The 24,401-nt window shown below is 41.0% G+C and overlaps 1 protein-coding gene across 1 annotated transcript; it reads left to right on the top strand.

The window, feature by feature from the left end:
- Positions 1-613: 613 nt before the first annotated feature.
- On the top strand, positions 614-14,770 carry LOC145478679 (uncharacterized). Its single transcript, XM_081456779.1, has 2 exons — positions 614-9,535; positions 10,258-14,770. Exons 1-2 carry the CDS (start codon positions 9,014-9,016, stop codon positions 10,399-10,401), a joined length of 666 nt encoding a protein of 221 aa, XP_081312905.1. The 5' UTR covers positions 614-9,013; the 3' UTR covers positions 10,402-14,770.
- The last annotated feature ends 9,631 nt before the right edge of the window (positions 14,771-24,401 follow it).

Below are 24,401 nucleotides of genomic sequence, written 5' to 3'. Positions count from 1 at the left end.
AAGATAGCCCGTCCACCGATATAGTGCAGGAATGCTGTAGAGAAGGATGCCACATGGAAGAAGTCCGGGAATACTGCTGACCATGCGAAGCAGAAAATGAGCGATTGAAGCATTGAATAGGTCTTTTAAATAATGGCTTTCCAAGGAAAAAAAGAAAACGAAATGCTTGAAAACCAAAGGGGATGTAGATAGTCAAAACTGGACAACATTAAAATGGATTGCATTGAAATGAAGTAGCTGTAATAGGACTACATGGTGTCCAACTTGTAAATAACTGAACGAAACCATTTCAAGGACTGCTAAATGTAATGCATCAGTCAATTCCAGCAGTGCCCATCCTCCCCCCCCCCCCCGGGCAACCGCGGGGCATTTGCTCACGTTGTCAGTCCCGGGGGTGGGGCATCCGCAATTTTATCGCGGCCCGGGGGCTGGGCATTTGCGTACCCCGGGGCGACCCCCGGGCATTCGACACACGTGTTTTGGAAAGCGCCATGGATGAGTTCATCGGGAAAGACGAGGCGTTTGTCGAACAGTGTTTTCCCAATTTTGTAAGCATATAAATATAAGCGACAAGGTGAACTATATTTTGTTTATCACAAAACAATCACTGAGATGAACACGACTATTTCGCATTTCGCATTCAAAACTAGCCTAGCATTTTTTAAATTCATGAAAGTGGAGTTAAAATACTTAAGGTTTGCGAATTCAAATGATGCGGTCTTCAAGACAGATCTTGCGAGCTTAAAATGCAATGCATCATCATTTAAAATGTCTTGATTCTTTACAGAAAAAGTAGCCTGCGAATACAGGCGCCTATCATTGCTCGCGGCTGGGGACACGTCCGCCGCAATCCCAGCTATCCTCTAGCAAACTGTTTGTACAAACAAATATAAGGAAATAAATATAATCAGAATCAACTAACACGTACTGTTGTCCTTGAAGTCTTACCGTTGCATTAAAATACTGAACAGTTGACCGTTTTATTCACTGATTGATTAAAAAACTGTGGAGGTGTTAAAAGGCGACGATTCCGAGGGCGGGGCATTTGTCCTCTTTCTTCGTCCCCACCCCGGGGCATTTAGACAGCTTATGTGTCCCCACCCCGGGGAATTTGCCAATTTTTTTTAAAAAATGCTAATGCCCGGGGGTTAGCCCGGGGGGGATGGGCACTGCTGGAATTGACTGATGCATAAACAACATGTATGTAAACATTTCTATTTCTGGCCTAGTTGAAAATGTAAGCACAACGGACTTCTCTACGGTGGAACTCGAAATGAATGACGAAAGATTGATTTATTTGACATCAAATTAAGGTTAGGAGTATCAAGAAGTCAATCTGGCAGAAACAAGTCGACTGTTTTGAATGTTCACACGTTGCGAATATTAAAAGGGGCAGCGGCCCCAATTCTAACGGAAGTCACTATTGAGAACCGATCGACTACACTAAATCGCTTGAATTATCCCGTAAACAGGGAAGCATGCAAAGTCCAAAATCTTCTTCAGCCATTTGAGGTAGGTAATTATCATTTACTTGTCATTTCCTCCGCTAAAAACCGGAAAAACTACCAGTTTCACAGTTTAACGGTCTTTCATAGCATGTCGAAAGATGGCATGTCGAAAGATGGTCGAAAGATGTCGCCTATGCACGTAACACTGAAAGCGGGTGTAAATTACGTACATTATTTTAAGTTAGCATTTGCAATCGCGTGGTCGTTTCGCGTGGTCGTTTATCGTGAACAAACTCCGTGCGACTAATTCGAGTATTTCCCCTGTTGAATACAGTAGTCTTACGGATCTTGCCTTCAGAGTACTTTCCACCGATTCCAAACAATAAAATTTCGACCGTATAAAGCTATCTGTCGCGACTGGAACTAATCAACAAATGCAATCAAAGTGTAGCTGTTCCCACGGTTATCATCCCAAAGCCAAGTCATGCTAATAAACAAGGACAATTCCCTCAGGTTTCGATAAATGCTACCGTCGGAGCCTTTAAATTGGCCAAAATCAAACGCTGAGAGCACATAATAGCGAAGCGTACGACGACTGAATGGAAAGAACTCAAAGAAAGATCCATCGGAAAGACGAGCTCACGTGGCCTGCACACATACTCACATGTTCGCCACATATATCATCACGTCTTAGCATTAAACGGTACCAGTTTACTGGCCGTGACATGCCCCTGTAAAAATCAAGCGGGCTGGCCATTTTGGTGTCCTTCCAGGAATGTGGGTTTTTCGGCCTATAACCGTGCACAGGGAGACTAACTCTGAAAAGCCACAGGTCAAAATTAGGTTTGCGTTCCACTTCGTAGAACGCAATTATGAGCTCTCGATTTCTATGAGGTGATAGTTGATGAGGCCGGAGGCCGAAGACCGAATCAACTATCACCTCATAGAAATCGAGAGCGAATAATCTAATGTATTTTAATAGAATTCTAACTGAAATAAAGGCAAATTACGGTTTCCCATAATTTTTCTACGTTTTATTAAGCTTCTCGCTTCAACAAAATCGCACGCACGTCGTCATTTCGTAGACGACCGACAACATGGAATGTCGACTCCATGATCGATCGATCGCACCGAAATCGTTTGAACGTCTCGTCGAACGAGTGACTGAATGAATAAAAAAAAACCTTGCATCTGCCCAAAAATATGTCCATACAAGCCACAACAAACATGATAGTAGCCTTTGGTCTGCAAGTCTACTCAGTGACAACACATCGATAATCTTACATATATTAATGTAAATTAATGACCTACAAGGCGACAAGATGGCTTAAATAGTCTATCCCGCACATGGCAATATCGCAGATTTGTTTCGTTTGATGCTAATCCCTTTGCCCAAATAAACAAGCTGGATGTTAGTCTTGGGGTTTTTGTGCCCAGTCAGGTTTAAGCAGCACGCTTGCCGTAAGCCAACATGAAATAGTTCAACACTTGTTTCGTAAGCCTTGCAGATTAATCGATAAAGCTCAATGGTCAACCGAAGCCTTGCGCATAAAAGCCATCAAATTAAATTTAGAAATTAGCTTTTAATGCGCTTGAAAGAACTTATTTAAGGTCGTTTTAACAAGGAACCTCTCAAAATGTTACATTTCGCATCGCGTGGATTTCAAAGGCTGTTTGAGGTCCACAATGTTCCGAAGACAATAGCTCCACCATAAAAGAAAAGAAAATTTAAAAAGGGTCGCTGATGTATCGATACTGGGTAGAAAATATTTCGAATCGCAGTACATCACGAGGTTGGCGAGTCTTGACAAATCAACCAAAAACGCAAGGTTAAACTAATTTCAAATAGCCGTACAATTTTGAACAACTTCACAAAAACTTTGTCCAAGAATTTAAGCGCGGCGCGCACAAAGCGACTTACTCGGGGCTATTAGCATGCAATTAGGCACATTTCAATAGACCGGGACAACAATACGCCAAATAGCACTTTAAACACCCCGCAAATTTCTATTCCTTAATCCACGGAGTACAAAAGTTTGAGCATTTACAGTGTACTTGCTTATGTCACTACAGTAACCAGTGGTTGCAGGGAAAGATCTAACCCTCAGTTTACCGAGGAGTGTAATCAGCTTGCCGATACGTATAATTTACATGAACTTCGATTTTACCTAATTGAAGAAGGATCACTTGTCCGTTAATCGGAGTTGTTGTAGTTGCATTCAGATGAGTTAGTTTCAACTTAAGTGGCTTCCCAAGAAACTTGACCGGACCAAGCGACTTGAGTGGCATACAAGCTTCAGATTTCAACCCAAGGGTTCGAATGTACGAAAACACGTCTTTATACCGATTGCTGAATTAAATACATATCTGCATTGTAAAAAGGTGTGAATTGATATCATTTACCGGTCCCGCAAAGGTTACTACTAAACCGTTCAACTTAACAATTGGACTACTTTTTCGCATTTTTCCGTCGACAGAGCAGCCAAAAAAAACGAAAAACGACGGTAACAGTGACAGAAATAACCAGTGTTCACCAAAATCAATGCATTCTTCGTCAAGGAACACAAAATCGAAGGAGCTGCGCGTTCCACTTAATCAACTTACTCAGAAATACAATGAGGGAATTTGGACGATTAATTAACTTTTTCACCGTACAGTTTGGACGCACTGAAATCAAGGTCACTGCTGAGAAATGACTGGCCAAACCTCAGGAGCGTGTGTATACAAACTAACGGAAAGGTTGGCGCGCGTTCAAAACGCGCAAGACCCTTTGACTAACAGGGTCAATTCATATTCAATTGAATTACAGCGGCTAGATAATAGGTGGTAAAATGTGATATTTCGTTGGCGTTAATTTAGCAAAATGTGTCAATAACTCCAGCGGGGCTAATTCTGTTATTTTTGTATGGCAAAAAGGGCAAGTCGGGGCACATGGCCAAAAAGTCTTTTTAAATGGAAATGAGCCTCTTCTTGTTATGAATGAGCCCTCAGAGACTTCCTTATGAAAGATACTGTTTTCCAATGTCAAATTTGTGGTTAAGTTGCACGAAAAAAAAAAAAACCGAATTTCTAGTCTCTGGGCAACCAAAATAGTCAAAAACAAGTCAATAATTTCTAGTAACAAAAATGACGGCAAGAAAGAAATAATACAATTTGAAAACCACATCTCAAATGAAGTCAAACGACACGAGGCCAGAAAGGTGAAGCATGTTTACAACAAGTAGGCCGTCACACGTAGCTGATGGCTCGTAATAATACAATCAAACCCACATAGTCTTGCTTGCCACAAGGTGGCCGACACATAATTCCTGAGAATTCTCTAGAAATGCTACTTTTTCTCCTGAGTGGGAGGCATTCCATTGCAGGTGATTCACCTCCTCCCAAATAACACCCCCTCCCCTTTTCCACCGTGGCACTGTTCCAGTCTAAATATAACTTATTTAAACACGGTGAAAAAGCCTTGAAGTGTCTTGCTCAACAACACAGTGGAAAGATTAACGACCAGGCTCGACCGAGTCAAAGCACACTTGCCGAACGGCTCTTTCAGCAAACTTAATTCTGCCCTTCGCCGGGTCGAAAGACGCCTACGATTCAACCCGTTCCACACTGACACTGGGAGATCTTACATGGTGTCTCGCCTTGGCTGTTACTTGTATGCAAAGACAGACCAACAAGGCTCTCTTGTTATAAAATAAAAAGTGAAAGTGCCCGGTTACAGATTGAAATTAATTCTAGTGTAAAAGCAGCCCCCGAGAACGATGTCACGCTCGTTTCTGAAATGTACACCGACAACAAAGGGGAGTTGTCGATCATCTTGAGAATTTTAGCCTACATCTTTCAAGTACGTCGTTTGTGATCCGCTCGTAATTTTCTTCATCTTTTAACACCCTTGATCCTTAGTTTTGGTCTGTTACCTCTTTGGCGTTTTTCTTCCCTAGTTTTTCATTATAATTTTGAGTTTTCCTACATTGGAGGAAAGTTTGTAAGTGACCCAAAATACGTGAGTGTTACGTCGGCCAACGAGCACTAACAACATTACGGGATGGGAAAAACCGATATTGTAATACAGTTGCAAAGTGAAATGTTTTTGCATTTTTTAACTAAAAACTGATTAAATAACGAAGGTGGCAGTGCTTTCTGTCCTTTGCCTATGTGAATGGTTTGCATTAAGTTGTCCTTGTTGCAGACATGGGCCGCAGTGTAATAGCAATAGTTTTGTAAAGATAGAAAGAAAATTGACAATATGTGGGATTTCTAAACCCACTTCGTATGACCACATTCTGGGAACAGAATTAGCTGGTCATTGTAGAGAGGTGACTGTTATATGGAGGACAGAGGTTCAATAAAGTGAATGGATCAACGGAATGAAAAGACCACGCCATTCAGGAGAGGAAAATTGCGTCCTTCCGCGACTTCCAAGGAATACCCAGTCAAAACTTAAGTAAATGTAGAAATACTTGCTAAAACTGAAGTAACTGTGCAGCATTTCTAAGTGACGTAATATTAGAGTGCGGTTGCAATAACTTCACATTACCCCCGGCACCAGATGCTTTCATGCGCGGCTTCCTGTTTCGGTCAAATCTTTATTGTGACCTACGCAAAGAGTTTTCCTGCGGTTTCGCTCGCCACATGTCGACCTGAGGCATCGTATGAGCGAGTGAAAACCGCCTTTGGTACCCAAGATACTCCTAAGGCCAAATTTTGTGTGATGACACACATGCCACCACATGATATATTGTGCGCTGCAGAGAAGTGTTACAAATTGTGTAGAATATCATGTTTTACGACTCGTAATCTGGATTGTAAGTCGCTAGTATTATATTCAATGCACAAAATGTTACAGGTAATTGCCGTTAAAGAATGCTGAATGTATTGGATGGATCTAGCTCATCAGCAAAATATCGACCGCAATTTGCCATCGATCGCGTGCTCAATAATTAAAGCTATAACCGGAAAAAAGCCATGAGATATTCAGCACGTGTGTACAGAAACGTACAAACTTTAATATCAAAACAAATGCGAACTGCTCAGAAGTCACTTTTACACTCAACGTTCAATTATAGAAACAAGGGTGTGTGGCCAAAGGTTGTGATGAACAAGTCATTTATCGCACGCGCAATATCCTTATCTCTCCCGCAAAAGACGCTTCGTTCAAGCAGCACTTAATTCAAATTTACATCCTGTCGCTGTTTAATAGACGGACAAAAGTAAAAACCTTACTGTGAAACATACGCTTCCTGAAACATGCAAGCATATTTTCGTGACGCATTTTCTTCCTTGGCGATTGTGAATAACAAGTTGCATTAGTTACTGGAAACAATCCAGTTGTCACATCAGTTGGGAGCATCAAATGTGTTCAGTGGCTCTAAAGGAACGCCATTCAATTAACCGTGTCCTACTATGTAAATAACAATCAGTCGAAACGGAAACCAAAAACCCTTTCACGACTTGAAGCCATTAGCTGATGGGCTGAACTGTCTGAAGTTCATTTCAAGAGGTGCAGCAGCGTGCCGCGATATCTTTGCGACGAAAGCCACGCGAATGGAAAGCGTTCGTGCACGCGCTGCGTTGATGCGCTTAGGCAACAGTCAAATATCCAAGCGTTTAACACTTGTAACTGTCGCGAATGATGGATTTATTCTGCGTTGCACACGGCGCCCGAGTTTAGTGCGTGAGATAGAAGAATAAAAGAATAGAATTCGCCAAAGCATAACTTAGAAACTGACAAGTCGGTGTCTTGTAAGCATAAAGAATGAATGGCTCAATACCGTTGCCAAGATTGTCAGCAGTCTGCCCGTTTCCAAGAGAACTAAGCTATTTGCATATCATGCTAACTGAAAACAGGAAGCTCGAAGCTCACCAATATCCGTGTCTGGCCTCTGTGTAAACCGGAGTTAAAAATGTAAATCAATGGTGTAATTTACCATTGACAAACTTTCAGGCACGCGTTTGGCGCGTGTGAGCAGAATTATCAAATAATAACCCAGCGATGGAACTGTTTGTTTGTGTAAATCAACCACTGCAAGCACACGTAGAATCAAAATTTCCACCAAGCGTTTCTGCTCCAAAAAGCGTGATGGAATGACGAAGCAAAACACGCCCTGAAAATAAAACTAAAATTGAATTCTAAATATGTGATGACAGTAATTAGTTTACATGCAGCACGCCTCGCTTCACACTTCAAAGCCAGCTCGCCACTTTAATTGATATAAACTCAAGGACATTATCAGTGTTCGGAATCTAAATAGCTTGAGACGAGAGGCGTCGTTTTGGCAGCTAATTTCGTGCTGAATTCGCGTGCCACATTGAAAGTGCCCTCATTAACCGCATCCCTGGGGCTCACTAGGAGCGGCAGGAATTCTTTGTAAAGCAAATATTTGTTACTGGAATAAAACAGTTTTATGTCTCATTACTTTGCAGCAGTTAGTAAACGACAGTGAAGGAATGCTGTCAAAAGTCGAAATTCTCTGCAAATAAGTTCGGATAAAGAAAAAAAAAGGGACAGCCAAATAGGGAATAGGATTTAATTTCGAATCACAGGAACGAAATTTTCATATCACACCGGAAGAGACCGCCTAGAAAGAGTAAGTGAACAGTACGGTTTAGCGGAAAATAAGTCGAGCTTACAGAAAACAGTTGTCACTCTTGTGTGCGAAGAAAGATTTGCATAGTAAACAGTTGATCAAACTAACAGCTTCTCTAACAATGCACACAAATCCTTAAACAAGCTAGCAGCTATCTTGGAGCGATAAAGTTGTTGTTAATTAGATAGATACCTAACATACTTCAGCCTTCTCCTTGGAGACACACGCAGCAAAAGTCATTTGACTTTGTAAATTATGCATCAGAAAACGGGCACAAAATTTAGTCAGCCCTGCGATAAGCAAATAATGAGCAACTTTGTGAATAAGCATTCTGCAATGGTGCGCGAAAACTCACAAAAAATGATGGATGGTTTGAGAGCTGTCGTGCACCAGGTCAGAGCTTGCCGCCGCCGCCCATTGGCCGCGGTGGGGTTTAAAATGTTTTGCTCCTACCCGGGGAATTAGCTGCAGAGAGCTGCAAAATGAGGCACGTGGATAAAACAAAAGCCTGGCTCACTATTGATCGGCATATAGAGCCGACACGAAGGATCGCTTGTTGACTTTGTTAGCGATTTCTAAAGGTCTGACGACAGCACGCACCGCTATTGTATTGGCCAGCTAATTATAATCGAAGCCACGCGCAGGACACGCACAAAAGACCTCAAGACAATCCCGCCCTTTCATATGAAGATTAAAGGCACAAAAACAAGCCATAGGCCATTCAATGCAGTTAGTTTGCCTAACGTGTCATTGTGCTAAATGTCTCCAGAGCCCCTCCCACATGCTAAGTCTGCCCAACAACCAGGCGTGAAGTCCCTAAGGAACAAAACAAACCGCTTTATAGGCTCCGCCACGCGTCTCATGTAATATAGTATTTGCACGCACTTGTGTAGCGTGGAGCGAGACGAGTAAGAGAGCGAAGTGAGCTAGTGAGTGCGTCGCGCTGCTGTCTACTCGTTGTCACCGCCCTGCGCAAAACTCATGGAGTTCGATTTTGACCCAGAGGACATCAGCTTCCCTTTTCCAGACCTTGACAATCTCGATTTATCAGAACTGAATTATGACTCGCCTTCACCGTCGTCTTCCTCGTCTGACTGCTCGACATTTGACTCCCCAGCGACTTCACCACTGAACTCGCCAGTTTCATCCCATTCGTCTGCACCTGGCAGCGACTGCGGTTCGCCAAGCTCCAGCCCGACGGCATCCCGGCACCGTACGCGCTGCCGAACGCCACACTGCCTGAAAAAGGAGCATGCGTCGATACTGCGAAGGAATGAAAGGGAGAGGAACCGAGTTAAGCTAGTCAGCGATGGATTTGCCACCCTACGTAAGCACATTCCCACTACACCAGCAAACAAGAAGTTGTCCAAGGTGGAGACGCTGCGTACAGCCATTGAATACATTAAGCACTTGCAGCGTGTGCTGAATGAGAGTAATAGGCATGAAAGGGAAGCACGTCTACTCCGACAAGTAGAATGGTTACAAGGTGCATACGATTTACAGGTAACTAGAACATTGTTGTGCTTTTGAACATGTAAATTGAAGGGAAAAAAATGCAACCGAACACGCGGGAACACTTCAAGGCTCGCTAGAGCGCGCTAGAAAGTTAGGCGCGCGCTTGAGTTCCTCGGAGCCACAGTTAAGAGTGCAAAGGAGGTTCAAAAAGTCCAAGCAGAACTGTGTTAAGTGACAGGCCATCAAAACTGTCAATTTGTTTCTTGAAAAATAATCAAATTTACACCCATGTCTTGGTGCAAGATCAAGTTACTTTACTAAAGAGACAATCAACTTCATTTCACTTTTGTAACTACGTATTGAATTAATGTAGCATGGTTTTAAGAGGCGCGGAAATGTTTGGCGTTGGCGGTTAGGTGCTGGACTTCTAGCTCTGGACAAGTAGGCGAGCAAATTCTGCAAAGCTATTTAACCATTGTTACTGATGCCAGTTTTCGGCACACGTGCCCCGCTATAAAACAAATACGATTTTCAGAACTGGATTTCTATTACTGGGGTAACTCACGCGCCCCCATTCATTGCGTCTTTGATTACCTTTCACTTAGCGCTTTATTAAAAACCGTTCATGCGTAACATTCAAATTATGAATGATAATAACGGCGCAAATGAAGGCTTTTTGTGGCAAGGGAATTGAAAATAGCTCTGTGTTGTAGGCTAGTTTCCTGCCGCGCACACTAATTGACTGAGCCGTTTTATTGCCTTTCCTGCAGGCCCTGTCCAGAGGGAACGCCGCCACTGCTCAACAGTTAAGCTCCTACCTTCTCCGTCTGCCAGAGATCGCTCCTTACCCGAGCGAGGTACCCTTTGTTGGAAGCTCTGTGAGTTTGCCGAACGTTTATGGTCATGTTAACTAATTCAGATTTAGTCTGATCAAATCAAGTAAGATACCGTTCATTACAATGGAATGACAAAGTGTAAGCTGAGTAACTTGGCGTTATTTTTTTAAAACGGAATTTGCGTGGTTATTTTTTTCATAGCGCGCAATTTCTACTCGTGCATGTTTTTTTGTAAGAAAAAAGTTTAATAAGCTTGGCTTAGGTGTACATAGAATTAGCTCAATCATGTTAAATAGGGCAGCATTGTTTGTTGACAAAGTGATTCTTTTCCTAAGTGAAAAGGGCAAAGTAGGTTATATATATCCAGCAGAGCTGACGTATTTTTCTTCTCAATTGGAGGTCGATCGCGTAAGCAATTTTTGAACTCTTCAGAGTTCTAATAATTTCGTAGTCTAGTGGCTTCTGAATTCGCTGTTCTTTTCACAGCGTTATTTGTGATATCTCCTTAACGGAAAATTTGTATATAGGATCTCTCGTAAGCGAGGATATTGTACTGATAGCATGCTTGTTAGTTAGAACTTTGTAGATTGCGGTGTATTTTTCAACTAATACTAGGAGGAAAGTTTCGAATTGAAAAGAATTCTGGCTGCTGTATACAGCCATTTGACATTTCCATCAAATGGAAAAAAGTCGGGGTTTTAATTCTTAGTTTTTTTTTAAGACGCCTTTGTTTTTTCTCCTGAGGGTAGAAAATCTTCGATGTTCTGTAGCTGAATAGTTGTTATTAGCTGGGCTCACGTAACTGGCGTGAAGCCAAAGTGAAATATGCATATTCTGAATGCACGAATTAATCCGGGGTACAAACTTTAATTATCTCGCGATGCGTCAAGAGAAACGGGTTAACAATAAACCACAAGAAAGCGGTAACAGAAGTTTATGGTCGCTGCAACAGAATTTGCATGTTTCATCAGTAGTAGGTCACCGTAGAAATATCGACATAACAATCAAGTAATAAATTGAACTCCAATGAGTTTTAAGAATTTCCTTCGCTAACGCTCGAAGAACTATTTTTTTGTAATGGGTCAGATGCTTGCAAGGTCAAGCGTATTGAAGTAACAACTTCGGGTTTATGAAGGTTTGAAGTAAGGACAGAGTCCATACATCATAGCACACAAAGGTAATTGAGTTTGTAGTTGATTCTACTGAGAAACTCGTGAATATTCGGTATAGCCTAAGTAGAATATACCACGATATATAAATACGAATGCACATAATTGTAGTTTAAAAACGCCATCTGATAGATTGAAGCTGAGTTGTTCAAAACGTTCACTACAATGAACGAAATAAGATTGGTGGAAAAACTCTTTTGTCTTAAGAAGAGATTGTTGAGTTCTAGTTCTAGGGTTTAAGGTGAAGATGTTTGTCCAGAAGAACTTCGATTTGAACAGTTTTGGACACCCAGCTGACATCTGTTAAAAGCGAAATTTGCTCGGCATGAACAAGAGGACCTGTAATCCGTATAAGTCTGAGAACAGACTAATTGTACCAGTGCTGTGCACCGTATAAATAATTTGTGTAGAATAAAAGATAAGCACTTGAATACCAGGTGCTCATGCCATGACAGACAGATAGAGAAACTCAATATATATACCTTATAATGGAATTTGTAAAAGAGAAATTAAAGTTGCACAAGTTATTTTTTAAGCAGTGTGGACCAGTGTTGTTGCTTTAGACTGGATTCCTGCCAAGTTGCCTTTGTAGTTTACAAATGTTTTGCAGTTCAAAGTTCTTCGACTGAGTCTTATTGAAACGCTGTTATCTGGTGATTAGGATAAAGCACATGGTGGCCTTTCGAAATGCTCGGCTGAAAGCAGCACACGAAAAGGGCTGCACTTAGGCCAGAGCGCTCAGCCAGTGTTGGTATTCACATGAAACAAGACCGCAAACCTCGCTTGAACTTTTAAACAAATGATAACTAAACGAAAACCTTGCAAGGTTAAAACCAACTACTGTACCATGAAAAAAGTATAATGGTTTGGGTATCGAGTGGGAAAATATGTTTCAGTCAGTAGAAAAGGGTAGAAAATTCGTTTTCCGCTAAAGGTGGAAGTATTTCTTAATCGACTTCACCCCCTGACGCGAGCGTGTAAAACCAAATAACGCGGCTTGTCCACAGCCACACCGTGGCAACAAATTAGCACAAGGCCACAAGGGTCTGACACAAATCACAATAACCCCGGCTAATGATAACTACCTTCATTTGCGACATCACCGAGAACAATTTACGACATGCTGCGAGAACAAATGAGCTTTCCCTTGCCACCCAGGGCAGCGCGGAACGAATAAACGAATGACAAAGATGATTGTTTTCAGCACTGTTAGAAACTGTTCTTTGCGAACGCTCTTTGAAGGTGAGAGGTGAAGCTGTGTAAGAGTGACGAGAGTTCATCTCATTCGTTTAGCTTATAGTAAAAGAACTCTGAGATATACACTGTCAATTGTCGTCTGCTGTTCTAAGGTAACAGAGCACATAACAGCTTACGCTAACAAGCTTTACTGTCTCTTACTAGCATTCCTTTAGATTTCTTCGCGCCTCTGAGACTCGAAATCTTTTCCACGCCCTCTCTGGCTTATTTGTATCTGTCTTGATAGCGAATATTGTTTCGCTTGTAGATAATTGTTGAAGATTGCCTAAGGGGTATTGGCTTTTCTGTTCATATTGCAGCACCTGTCTCGCTTAATGATAACCGACAATAACGATAGCTGCGAAAATAACGCCGTGTTCTAGTGAACCCGGCCATATGGAGTGTACTTCATACGACACTGATTTCTTCATTACATTCCCACGTTAAAAGCGTAACTGCCTGATGTATCTGGTCGCACAGCAAAAGTAGCGACAGAATTCAGGCAAAGAAGATTTGCACACTGGATTGAGTATAATGGAAAAAACCAAGGACTCCTCCCTTTGGCTTTGACTATATGCCTAAATGGACAAGATGGCTAGTTTTCTAAGTATTGTAAACTTTGTTCAACCACGCTCCCATATGACTTCTTCAAGGTTTAAGCAGGGGCGAAAATTTAACCACTAAGCGTTTTGTTTAAACTTCCTATGCACTTGTTATCTGATGTGAATTAAGTATCCTTTATGTCCATTAAGTCAAGGCAGTTAACTCGAGTTGTCGCATAATGGGGCTTACCTGTAATCAAAACACTGAATGGCAAGATATTTTTGGGTGGACTATTTATGTTGCTTTAAATTAAATGTCTTTATAAAGGACAACTGTCTGAAATGGGAGAAACAGATTGAACATATGTTTATGATAATTATCAGATTATTCTGTGCTGAAACCATAGAAGCGATCATAAAATTCTATTGGTTTGCTAGCAGATTCTTTGCAAAAATACTTCAGGGTGTACTAAACACAAAGTTACTGCGGTAACTAAGACCAAACGTCTTGAAACACGGCCTCTTTTAAGTTAATTGTAAGTGCTAGAGTATATATACGGCAAGCACGTGGGTTTGCTGAGTGGACGGGCGTACTGAAGCGCAATATACTACTGCAGATTCTCCACTGATAAGGCAAGCAAACCGCAGACAGCGAATTCATGAGCTGTAAACTAAGAGTTTTCAACGAATGATGTCTTAGAAGAGCAACGCTGGGTACACCCATCACGCAGTGACACCGAAATCCTGCAAATGAAAAGGTCAAATGCTGCTGGAAAGATTGTTTAGATTGTTAGAATCCATCAGCCTTGGATTATTAAAGCTAACAATCCAAGCACATCACAAACGCAGTAGGTTATGAGCTAAGCCGTACTAGATGTCACAACTTAAGTAAATATCACTAGCCACGGAAATTCAAATGTTTTAGCTTATCTGGGAGTGCAACTACTGTAAATATGTAGATTTTATGGTAATGAGTGTCTTCTGAGTAGTGGCACCACTCGGCTTAAAAATAACATATAATTGTTGTCAACGTTTTCATCTACTCATTAGGCTTGAGGCGCGAGAATGTTCGAGACTACAGTGTTGCGAAATCCCCGCGCGAGATTCACAAAATAACTTCTATCCTATGCGCACAGTCGCACAGTTTTGAAACGCTCCAAAGTTGTGCATCCTTCCTCTTTGCATTGTTCACTCCTTTCTTTGAAAAAAGAGTTCAAAGTCTGGCAACGGAATATTTATTTCTCAGTCTTCCGTATCACGCCCCCTCCAAACGTCCGTCTCTATAGAATTACTCCTCTTCAGTCTGTAAAACTATTTCCAACTTAACAATGGAAACCACGTGTTTTAAACCATCGAACGCGCGGTGCGGTATGGAGGCGTTGCGCAAACTGCATGCTGAAGAATTAAAATTTTAATGTTTAGAAAAAACCAGTTATATACAACTTGATTTGCAACCGTATTTACGGGGGACAAATTTTGAAGAATTGTACGTGTGGATTTGGCTTGATGAAATTTTGGTTGTCTGAGAACTAGACCAAACAATGATCACTCGAGTCGAGATGATCGCTCGATTCGAGTCGTAAAACAGTCAGTGCTAGGAACGAAGACGTTTTGGTGTATGTCAAAGATAAGATGAATGTGTACGATTTACCGCGATAACTGAAAACGGCACTAACTTAGCTACTCAGAACAAAATCATAACAAAGTCTATCACAATATGCTGAAAAGTGTGCCCGATGCTCTTATCCACTTGTGTTACAATGTCCAACAGCCGACATTGCCTCGCAAAAGCTTGATTTGTCTGAACAGGTATCCGTTCAGTCAGTCAGATGATGCGAAAGTTTGGCCCTTCATGCAAGGCCAATTTAGTTTACGCCCATGGAAAACAAGAAAACAATTTCAGTCCTAACGCTTAGTCGCTAAATTGTGCAAAACGTCTTGCAGTCTGAAAATCTTAAATACCCAAAAGCGATGTATTCGTATCCCGAGTACTTTCTCATTACAATCTGAAGAAAGTTGGCCAAAAGAAAAAAGAACATGACTATCAGAAACAAGGTAATTATATATAGTGTACAATAAACAGTAAAGAGAAGGTAGATACTGAACTGAGCGCCCTGCGGATGGATTCTGTATACAAAATAGAGACTAAGCGTTGCAGGCAGTTTTACAGATCCTGTCATATTCATTGTATTACTGTAGTAGACTACAATGATCTGATCTGCTTGCATCATAGACACGGCTTGTGGCATAATTTCCACAGCTCCCTAGAGTTCGGTCTTTGTTTCGTGTCACGCTTTAGTTCTTCACTGAGCTGTTTTGATAAGGCAACCTGGGGACATTTACAAAGACTGATACATTCGATTAAAATTGTCATTGTTATGCCTACAGGGATTGTCCGCTGGAAAACTGTGCAATTCGGGAGTGTCGTTTTCCAGGAAAAAGTATATGTAGTCGTTTATCAAAGGTTTCCGGTCAGTAAATTGTTTTGGCGATGATTGATTTTCTTCCCCGATATCTGCTGTAGGGTTTGCACCGTGTCTAGTTAAAGCGTCGCCGGGGAGACTAGGACGAGTGTAATGCATTATCTCACAGCTGCCAAGTGTAATTAAAAAGCGCTATGTCATGTTATAATTATCAATATCCACCTGTGTTGAAGTATACCGGATGACATTTAGTCAGTGAGCCACTGACTTAGAATATGTACCAAACAACTTTTAATAAACTACAGGAAAATGAGTAGATTTCCGTTGGCAAATACGAACAAAGAATCCCTTAAACAGTGCGAGCAGATCGAGAAACGACATGTGTATGGAAAAAAAAAAACAAACAATGGGGCAAAATATGACGGGACACACTGGGTTGCTAAGAAATGTCTTCCCCGCTTAATAACAACGTAAGAAAACACTTCTTAAATATTGATTTGTTTTGATGAAACCTATATCAATATAAGAGATGGAGTTAACGTGAAAAACAGGAAGACGAAAGGAAAGCAGAATTCCACAAGACAAGTCCGGGTGGTGTAATACTGCGGGTTATTAGATACTATAACATTTTCTGCTCTGCACTACGGCGGATTTTCTTGTTCTAATCGAAAATCTCTGCCTTTGCGTTGCGAGGTTTACGTTGAATTTGTTCTGAACTAATCAGTCGAAAACGTTGGTCAAGTCGTAATTTTGAAGGGCTGCTATTTAAGTATGAAAAAGCAAACACAAATCTGTGGGAGCACGTAATAGAGACCGATATTTAACATAAGAGGCCTGCACCTTTCATGAGCACACGTTAAAGAATGCTGAAGTGATTTTGAGAGGCTTGTAGATAATATTTTTAGATTGTATTTTATTTGTAACATTGTCTGTACTTTGTGAGAAACTGATATCTTAATCTGACACTTTACAAATAAAGTTATTTTGTTTAACAATGAGTAATCGGAAGCTCATTAAGGAAGTATGGATAACTGACGCTGTGGGCGAGGAAGGAAGTGGATTTTTTTTTTAATTTGAATGTCACGTTTTGTATTTTACTCAGACTAACTGTTGTAAGATTTGTCGCGAATCAGTTTGTCGGTACATAAAGTTGAATTTTTTCAATATACTCACTTTCTTTGAAAGTTCAAAAGCAGTTGTCTTTTTCTAACACGGTGAAGTTTTTGTCATGCTTTAGTCGGTCTTAAGAGGTGCGTGGGACATTAACGCGGTGGTGCTCAACATGCAGGCAAGACAAAACGTGGACTCGTTATGCGGTGGGAAGTTATATCTGTGAGTAAGAGAAAAAAAGACCTTAAAGGAGGTAAAGCGATAGTTTCCTGTTACGCAAAATAAAGTTTCAGAACATTACATGTACGTTAAACCAACCTTAAAACGAAAACAAACTGAAGCGACTTTTAAAGACTTCCTCTCAGAGCTAAAAATAGAAACCAGCTGCTTTGTTGCTAGTGAACTCAAGTAATAACATCATCATATGCCACCGTTTCCAGCCAACACATACAGTAAAAGCTAGTAAATGACGTGAACTGAACTGAGACAAGTTCTATCACAAACCAACTCGAGCGCAACCGATAACTGGCGTCAACATGTGATAAACATTTGGCTATTTAGGTTCAGTTCTTTCTTTCGTCCAAAATCTGCAGGCGAATATCGGCGGCTTTTGCACGTTCCTAAGCGTGTTAGAAGTCTTGTTTATCGTGTGGCTTTCCTCTGGCTGGCACGACGAGTGTTTCTTTCAAGTCAACCAAACCTCTAAACATTACTGCTCCCGCGCGCCGCTTGTTATTTGGTTCTGTGCAATCCTTTGCTAGTTGCAGCTGAAGTTACAGGCACTGACAAAAATATATTTAAAATATGTAACATGACAGGGGTGGCTGAAAAAAGTTTCTTCGGACTTTTTTCAAAGTATACCTTTCACTGCATGTGGAAGAACCATGAAACTGAAAATCACGCTCTATACCATAAATCAAAACAAACTGTTCACTGCCAAGTTTCCACATTTGCTGTTATCAAATGCAACTGACCAAATGATTATTGACCAAAAGCAACGAAAAGACGCGCAAAAAACGAATTTCTATAACTGAATCGATTCTCCTGCAAAACACTTTATTGAGAGTAGAAAGTATTTCATTGAACTGTATTGCATGTTAAAGGCGTAATGCTCCAAACTATTGAATAACTTAAAACAATCGATTAATTATCTTGTATATGACGCCTTTCATTGAGACAAATTAAAAAAGTATGAATATCTCCGTTTATCGGTCTACACATCTCGAAATCAAACCACATGCACAGTGTTGACCGCTAATGTTTTTTTACAAAGTTCTTTTAGTTTCTTTGATTCGTTTATTAGATTGTCACAGGTTTGGAATCACCATGAGAGTCTACCCTCCTTTCAAAATGCATTTGGACAGTACAATTCAGTTGAGCCGGGCGGAGCGGCCTTTGTCCTCTGGGTACCTCGTGAGCCACAACATCCGCCAAAACGCGCGTTACTTGAAAAACCCAAACACAGACGCTTCGACATGCCAGTGTTTAGTGAAAGTTTTATGAGTGCAGCTGGGTAATATGAAAACAAATATCGGTAGAAACAATGGCTAGACTGAAAACAACTCATTGGGGGTTCAATTTGTCCTTTTTTTCTCTCTAAAACTCCCACGACCTTGCTTGACCTCTGCTCTATGAATATCTGGGAACCAAGAGAGTTAAGAACTCATAACATAGCGCTGATGGTCTTGTTTTATGGCCTTAGTTGGCACAACTACACATACAACAACCCCACGAAAACCAACTTTTCCTATGTCTTCAAACCTGTAAGTTTTAATCCAATATGCATTGGTCATTGGTGCCCCATAAAGGCAACGTGATACATACATACTTAAATTGTCCCAATTCGGCTGTTCAGAATAAAGGTACAAAGAAATTAATAAAAAATAAATAAAAAGTCCTTTAGTGAAGGTTTCAACTTGAGCGCACAGTCTAATGAGTTCCAAAGTTTAACAATCTAGTAGAATGTTCTTTGTCCGGAAGCGGTTTTGAAAAGAAGAATCTGTAAATTCTGCGTTCCACATTACTTTTATTCTTTCTTCTCCCGCCCAACCACCGCGTGTTGCCCACGTTTCCGCGCTCGCACGTTTTCAAGGGAAAGCGTGCGAATCACACGACCTGTGTTATGCATCTGACGACTGAGAAGGCTCCTTTAATATTCACTTCAGAGTTGTAAGCAGAAATCAAAGCGATGAAGGTCAGTCGTTGGTGAAAGATTCTGCAGGTGTTTGAAATGTTCTGTTCCAAATCTTAAAGAGACTACGTCACGGTTTGTGGTTCTTGAAAAGTTTAGCCTAATTTTTTTAACATTTGTCGTTTGAAATCTGTTCAAATCTTCTCCATTCTTAAGCACCTTTGTTCCTTTCTGGTTTACTTATTATCTTTTCTAGATTTTCATCTTAGTAACCTACTGTTTTCAGGTTTCCGTCAATTTAAAGGTAATTTTGTACGCGGCCAAAATAATTAAAAATGCCGTGACTGAGCCCCGTTAACGACTGCGATATTCTATTTCCCGCCTTTGTAACATAACTGAGAAATCGACTGTTCTTCTATAGACCTTTTCTCTGTAGACATAAGGGCTTCAAACAATATTTCCATGTTTCTATAGACTAAAGGTGATGTTACACAAGCCGATCTTTAGCAACGATTTTTAACACAATGGTGCGTTAAAAACCGATATCGTGTAACAGGGCGCACAGGGCGACTTTTAACGCAACATCTCGCTGCGGCAACATGTTGCAGGTCTTTGAAAGTGCTTCAAAAACCTTTGCGAGTTGTTATTGAATTGTCGAACTGTTGTCAGCGTCCGAACTTTGCATGTTGCGTGAAAAATCGTCTTGTGTAACATGCTGTTACGGACCGTTGTCGCAACAAAGTTCTCGTGTAACGTGGATTAAAAATCGGCGTTAAACATTCGCTCGTGTAACATCACCTTAATGGTTACACGTGTGGCGATTTTGCAGAAACAGAAGAGAACGCTTCTTGATTCAACAGCTCTTTCAGGTTCTCCCAAACTATTATAAAAGTTTCAATTTCTCCGTAGAAACAAGGAAAGTAAGCAATCGAAAGACTTTACATCCAGAAGAATAAATATGTAGCGGTTAATTGCTGGGGTAGTCTATCAAAATGCTGGGGAGAAGCCTGCGATGGACTAGCATCCCATTCAAGAGTAGTTCAATACTGTTAGACACTTCATGCGTTTTGTGATCTGGGATAATCTCTGACAGCGTGGAACAGTTTGGCCCGTGTGTCACTTAACCTTAACTTCCCTAAATATAATCTGAAATGCATCAAGAATCTGTATAGGTAATCACATGATTTCGAGTGCAGCTTGGAATAAATAAGCACAAGTAATTTTTTTTTTTTCACACGCTAACAAAATTCGCGCAGTCGGTAATCTTCGGGTTTCTTCGCACTAAATTCTAAAACCTTGATCTTCGAAAATCTCTGAGTTAAAAGCTGAAAGTAATTCTCCACCGGTTTAGTAATAAATCTGTTCCAATCTTGGGATTTCGTAGCCTGAGCATGAAAACTGAAGGGGACGGTTGGAGCTTCGAGGGTTACCTGTCAACCCTTGTCAGGTTATCCCAACAATTCATCAGTAATGTCCCTAGATGGAGTGAGAAGCTATTAGAGCCGAGGGCGGTTGTAAGTACAGCATCTTGTCCAGGAAAATAAAACCGGGTTCGTGGTCAGGCTCGAAACAACGTCTATCGGTTCACACTCAAAGCTGGCCACAATTCACCCCAGTGAACGTAACATATTGCCATTTATACCATGCCATAGAAAATACAACCAATCAGAATACAGGAAATTTAATACCATTAATTCGAGCGGCAAAAACATCTGAACAGTTTGTATTTTGGGAAACGCAACCACAATATAAAACGCACAAAAATTGAAACACCGCGATGGACTAAAGTTTATCAGATAATTACAAAGACATTCTGAAAATAGAAACTTCTTGTCATGTCAAAGCCACAAACATTAACGCGTGGTAACTGAGACACTACCCTAATTGGGCCAAGGGATTCTGATCATGCAAAATTCTGTACAATGACAAAAAGGGAATTACAGTGACAAATGTGGTATAGTCGTGCGGTCGTTTCACTTAGTGAGAACCAAAGAGTAGTTTAAAGGAGCTCAGTCACGGTATTTCGAGTTATTTTGGCCACATACAAAATTACCTTTAAATGGCAAGAAACCTGAAAATAACAGTTTATAATGGTAATAGGACTGAGTGGAGTCCAATTCGGTCTGTAATCATACGAGTGATTAACAAAATCGGACGACCGCGAAGCGGGAGTCCGATTTGTTAATCACGAGTATGATTACAGACTGAATTGGACGACGCGAAGCCCTGTTACCAATTAATCAAAACTATGACAAAATTCGAGAAACAAACAAACCATCGATTGAGCGCTGAACGATCATACGTCGTTATGAATGCTGAAAAACACAGCAGTTTACTCAACAAAGTGCACCGCAACAGCGCGCGCAAAATGACGCGTACACTGTCCAATTAATGCTCAAATCGGGCTGCTGATAGCCAATCACGTTCGAGAATTTTGTTATGGTTTTGATTAAACAAGATAGAAAAACACCAAAGAGATAATAATAAACCATAAAGGAACAAGGATGGCTAAGGATGGAGAAGATTAACACGGATTACAAACGACGAATTTGAAAAATTGAGGCTAAACTTTTCAATATGTGCAAACTGTGACTAAGCTCCTTTAAAGATAAATACAATTTCCCCTGGAGGTACAAGTCTCCTGCAGAACAAAAAGTCACCTTTTGAGAAACATGATGTGGCAGCACACGTAAGCCCTTATGAATACAAGCTTCAATACGAACGCGTGCGAGCACTACCCACAAAAAAAGCGCGGCATGCGAGGACATTGAAATTTTGGGCGTGTCTTGCGCTTTACGCTCGCAGTGCCGCCCTGTTGTAAGCCACGCCACGAGCGTGTAACAGCAAACTCCACCAGGATCGCTGGGCTTAGTCTGGTGTCTGTGAAACGTCGGAGGCAGATGTGAAAAATAGCGACTGGAAATGATTTCTTGGGAAGATAAGCTAACGAACAAATTACTTGCATTCTACGAAACCTGTGCATTAAAATGTAAACTCTTTTGTAGAGGAGCTCACGCATTGGAGCTCCCGCATGCCAGCCGTAAAATGCATGCGAAAGACGCACGCAATCTCAAATCGCGCGTGTCGCGTGCTTCGCGCTCGCCATGAAGTAAACTTCGCCACGCGCGTTTTGGTAGCTTACCACGGCGCGTAAAAAGCGCGAACTCAACTAAAATAGAACGTTGAAAGACTCGTGTTTAAGTATGAAAAAACTAATCAATCAAACAGTCAGTCATAAATATCTGTGGTTGACAAAACGCTTGTTTGTGGTTGGTGGCAGCAACGCCCACAAGAGCTTTTCCAAAACAAAACCTTCCGTACGCGGAACAATAGCCTTGCCCTCGAGGTTTCGGTGAACGGGTTATTAAATTTTATCAAATCGTAAACAATGCTCTTCCCTTTGTGAAAATCCATCAGACAGAACCAAATTTACAGTAACTTTAATTCCCGCTGATGTGAACCGCTCGCGGCGATTTTTTTTTTCCCAGCCAGCAAGTCAATTGACTGCACTGATCAGATGGGAAATAGAGAATAGAACCTCCCTAAATCTAAGCCTTGATATATTCCTGTAACACATAGAAATGCAAAAAGCAAAGGCTTCAAATCGCAGTATCAATGAAGTTAGAGTTACTTTATTCCTCCTAAAATGTGCTTCAACAACGGGCAATTGGTTCGACGCCAAGCATGCTATATGTGTATCAAACCACAAGAATGTTTTCCCTTTGATGAAACTTCATCAGACAGACCGACAGAGACAGAGACAGGTAGAGCCAAAATTACGGTAACTTTAACGTCATTAATTCCCGCTGATGCGAACCGCTAACGGCAGTTTTTTTTTCTGCTAGCCGATAAATGGAATCAGCTGCCAATTCTGGACATCTAGATGTTTACAAGCTATGTAACGTCCAAAAATAAAAGATAAGAAGGCATGGTTCACCCCAAGCTATCACTTAGGTCACTTGTGGTTTTACTTAACACAAAAAAAATCCCACAAATGAAAGCGGACAATTATTTTGATATTGAACAAGCTACATCAAACCCTAAAAGGTCTCTTTATGAAGCTTCACCAGACAGGAACAAATTTTTGAGTAACTTCAATACCCGCTAGTGTGAACCGCTAACGGCGTTTTTCCTATCTACAACTGAGACCATTCTACAAATGGCCCTGATCAGCTGACTATTCTTCACATCTACACATATTTACAACTTCTTTAAGACCTTGAAATGTTAAAACACATAAAGAGAGAGTTCAGCCAAAACTATCACTCAGGTCATCTTCTCTACTTATCCACACTGTGTGTTTTAATAATGTACATAAGTTTGACGTCGAGCATGCGTCATCCGTCAAGAAAGACAGATAATGTAATTAAAAACGTCTCGGTGGACTTGCAAATCAATGTGCTCCAAAGTAGCCGGTTCATAGATAGATTACGAGTAGTCCCTTCTTCGCTTAGTCCATCGAGCAAGACCGTAAATAAGCCACGAGGAAAAAATGGCCTAGTAGTTCATAGAATTATCATTGCCATTTATCAACTTGAAGGTAGGTCAACCGCCCTAGGGAGTTAGCGAAGCTCGCGTTTCGAGCGTCAGGGCTTTGTCACCGCAAAGTAAAGTTACTACTTCTACTGCTGCGGCTACTAAAGTTACTACGACAGTGGAGCATTGTGGGTTGCATGCGTGTTTATAAAGTGGAGCACAGAGTTACGCTATTGGAGGAAGCATGGCAACAGAAAATGCCTGGATGATTTCATTAGTTAAATGAAAAATCTTCATTGATTCTATGGGGAGCTAAGGTACCGAGTTGAAAGGTAAATTTCTGTTCTGAATTTTTACGACCCTCCGCCAGTGTTGCGTTCATGGAGAGAAATACCAAAAGCAATCATGTTTCTCGAAGAATGGCCGACAAGATTGAAAAGATTGGAGACAGGAGACAGGTTGTAGACGTATTTATCCTTGTTTTTGCGACTCTGAAATGTCCGCGGAAACGCTCTCCTAAGCCATAGCGGCCGACAAAGGCGGTGCGACAGTTGTTTGTCTTGTTATATTAAAGGTGTTACACAAGGTAGCGTTTTCTCCCCACTACTCTTTACCCTTTATTTTTAAAATGAGTTACCTTACATTCCAAATAACAATGCAGTAGACCCTATTTCATTACCAGTCAGATGGTTCTCACCTGAATTGTCTTCTTTGTGGAGACGATTAACTTCTGATCTGTAACTCAGGTGAATGATTACAAGACAATCTTAACAGATTATCACTACACTGTCAGGATTGGCTACTCAGCAGTTAATCAGTCCAAAGAAGAAAAGAAGAAAAGAGGAGAATCACTAAAAGACTAACATGAATTTCTCTTTAACGAAGAACTCTTCAAATTGTTAACAATCTTAAACTAAGGTTTACCTTGATTTCTTTGGGTTAAAATAAGCTTTTTGATACTCTTCTCTTCCAATATTAACATATTGCTCGG

The sequence above is a fragment of the Orbicella franksi genome, chromosome 2 (genome assembly GCF_964199315.1).
Source record: "Orbicella franksi chromosome 2, jaOrbFran1.1, whole genome shotgun sequence".
Lineage (NCBI taxonomy): Eukaryota > Metazoa > Cnidaria > Anthozoa > Scleractinia > Merulinidae > Orbicella > Orbicella franksi.
The sequence above is the reverse complement of the archived record's forward strand: the minus strand, read 5'-3'. Positions and strand labels throughout refer to the sequence as shown.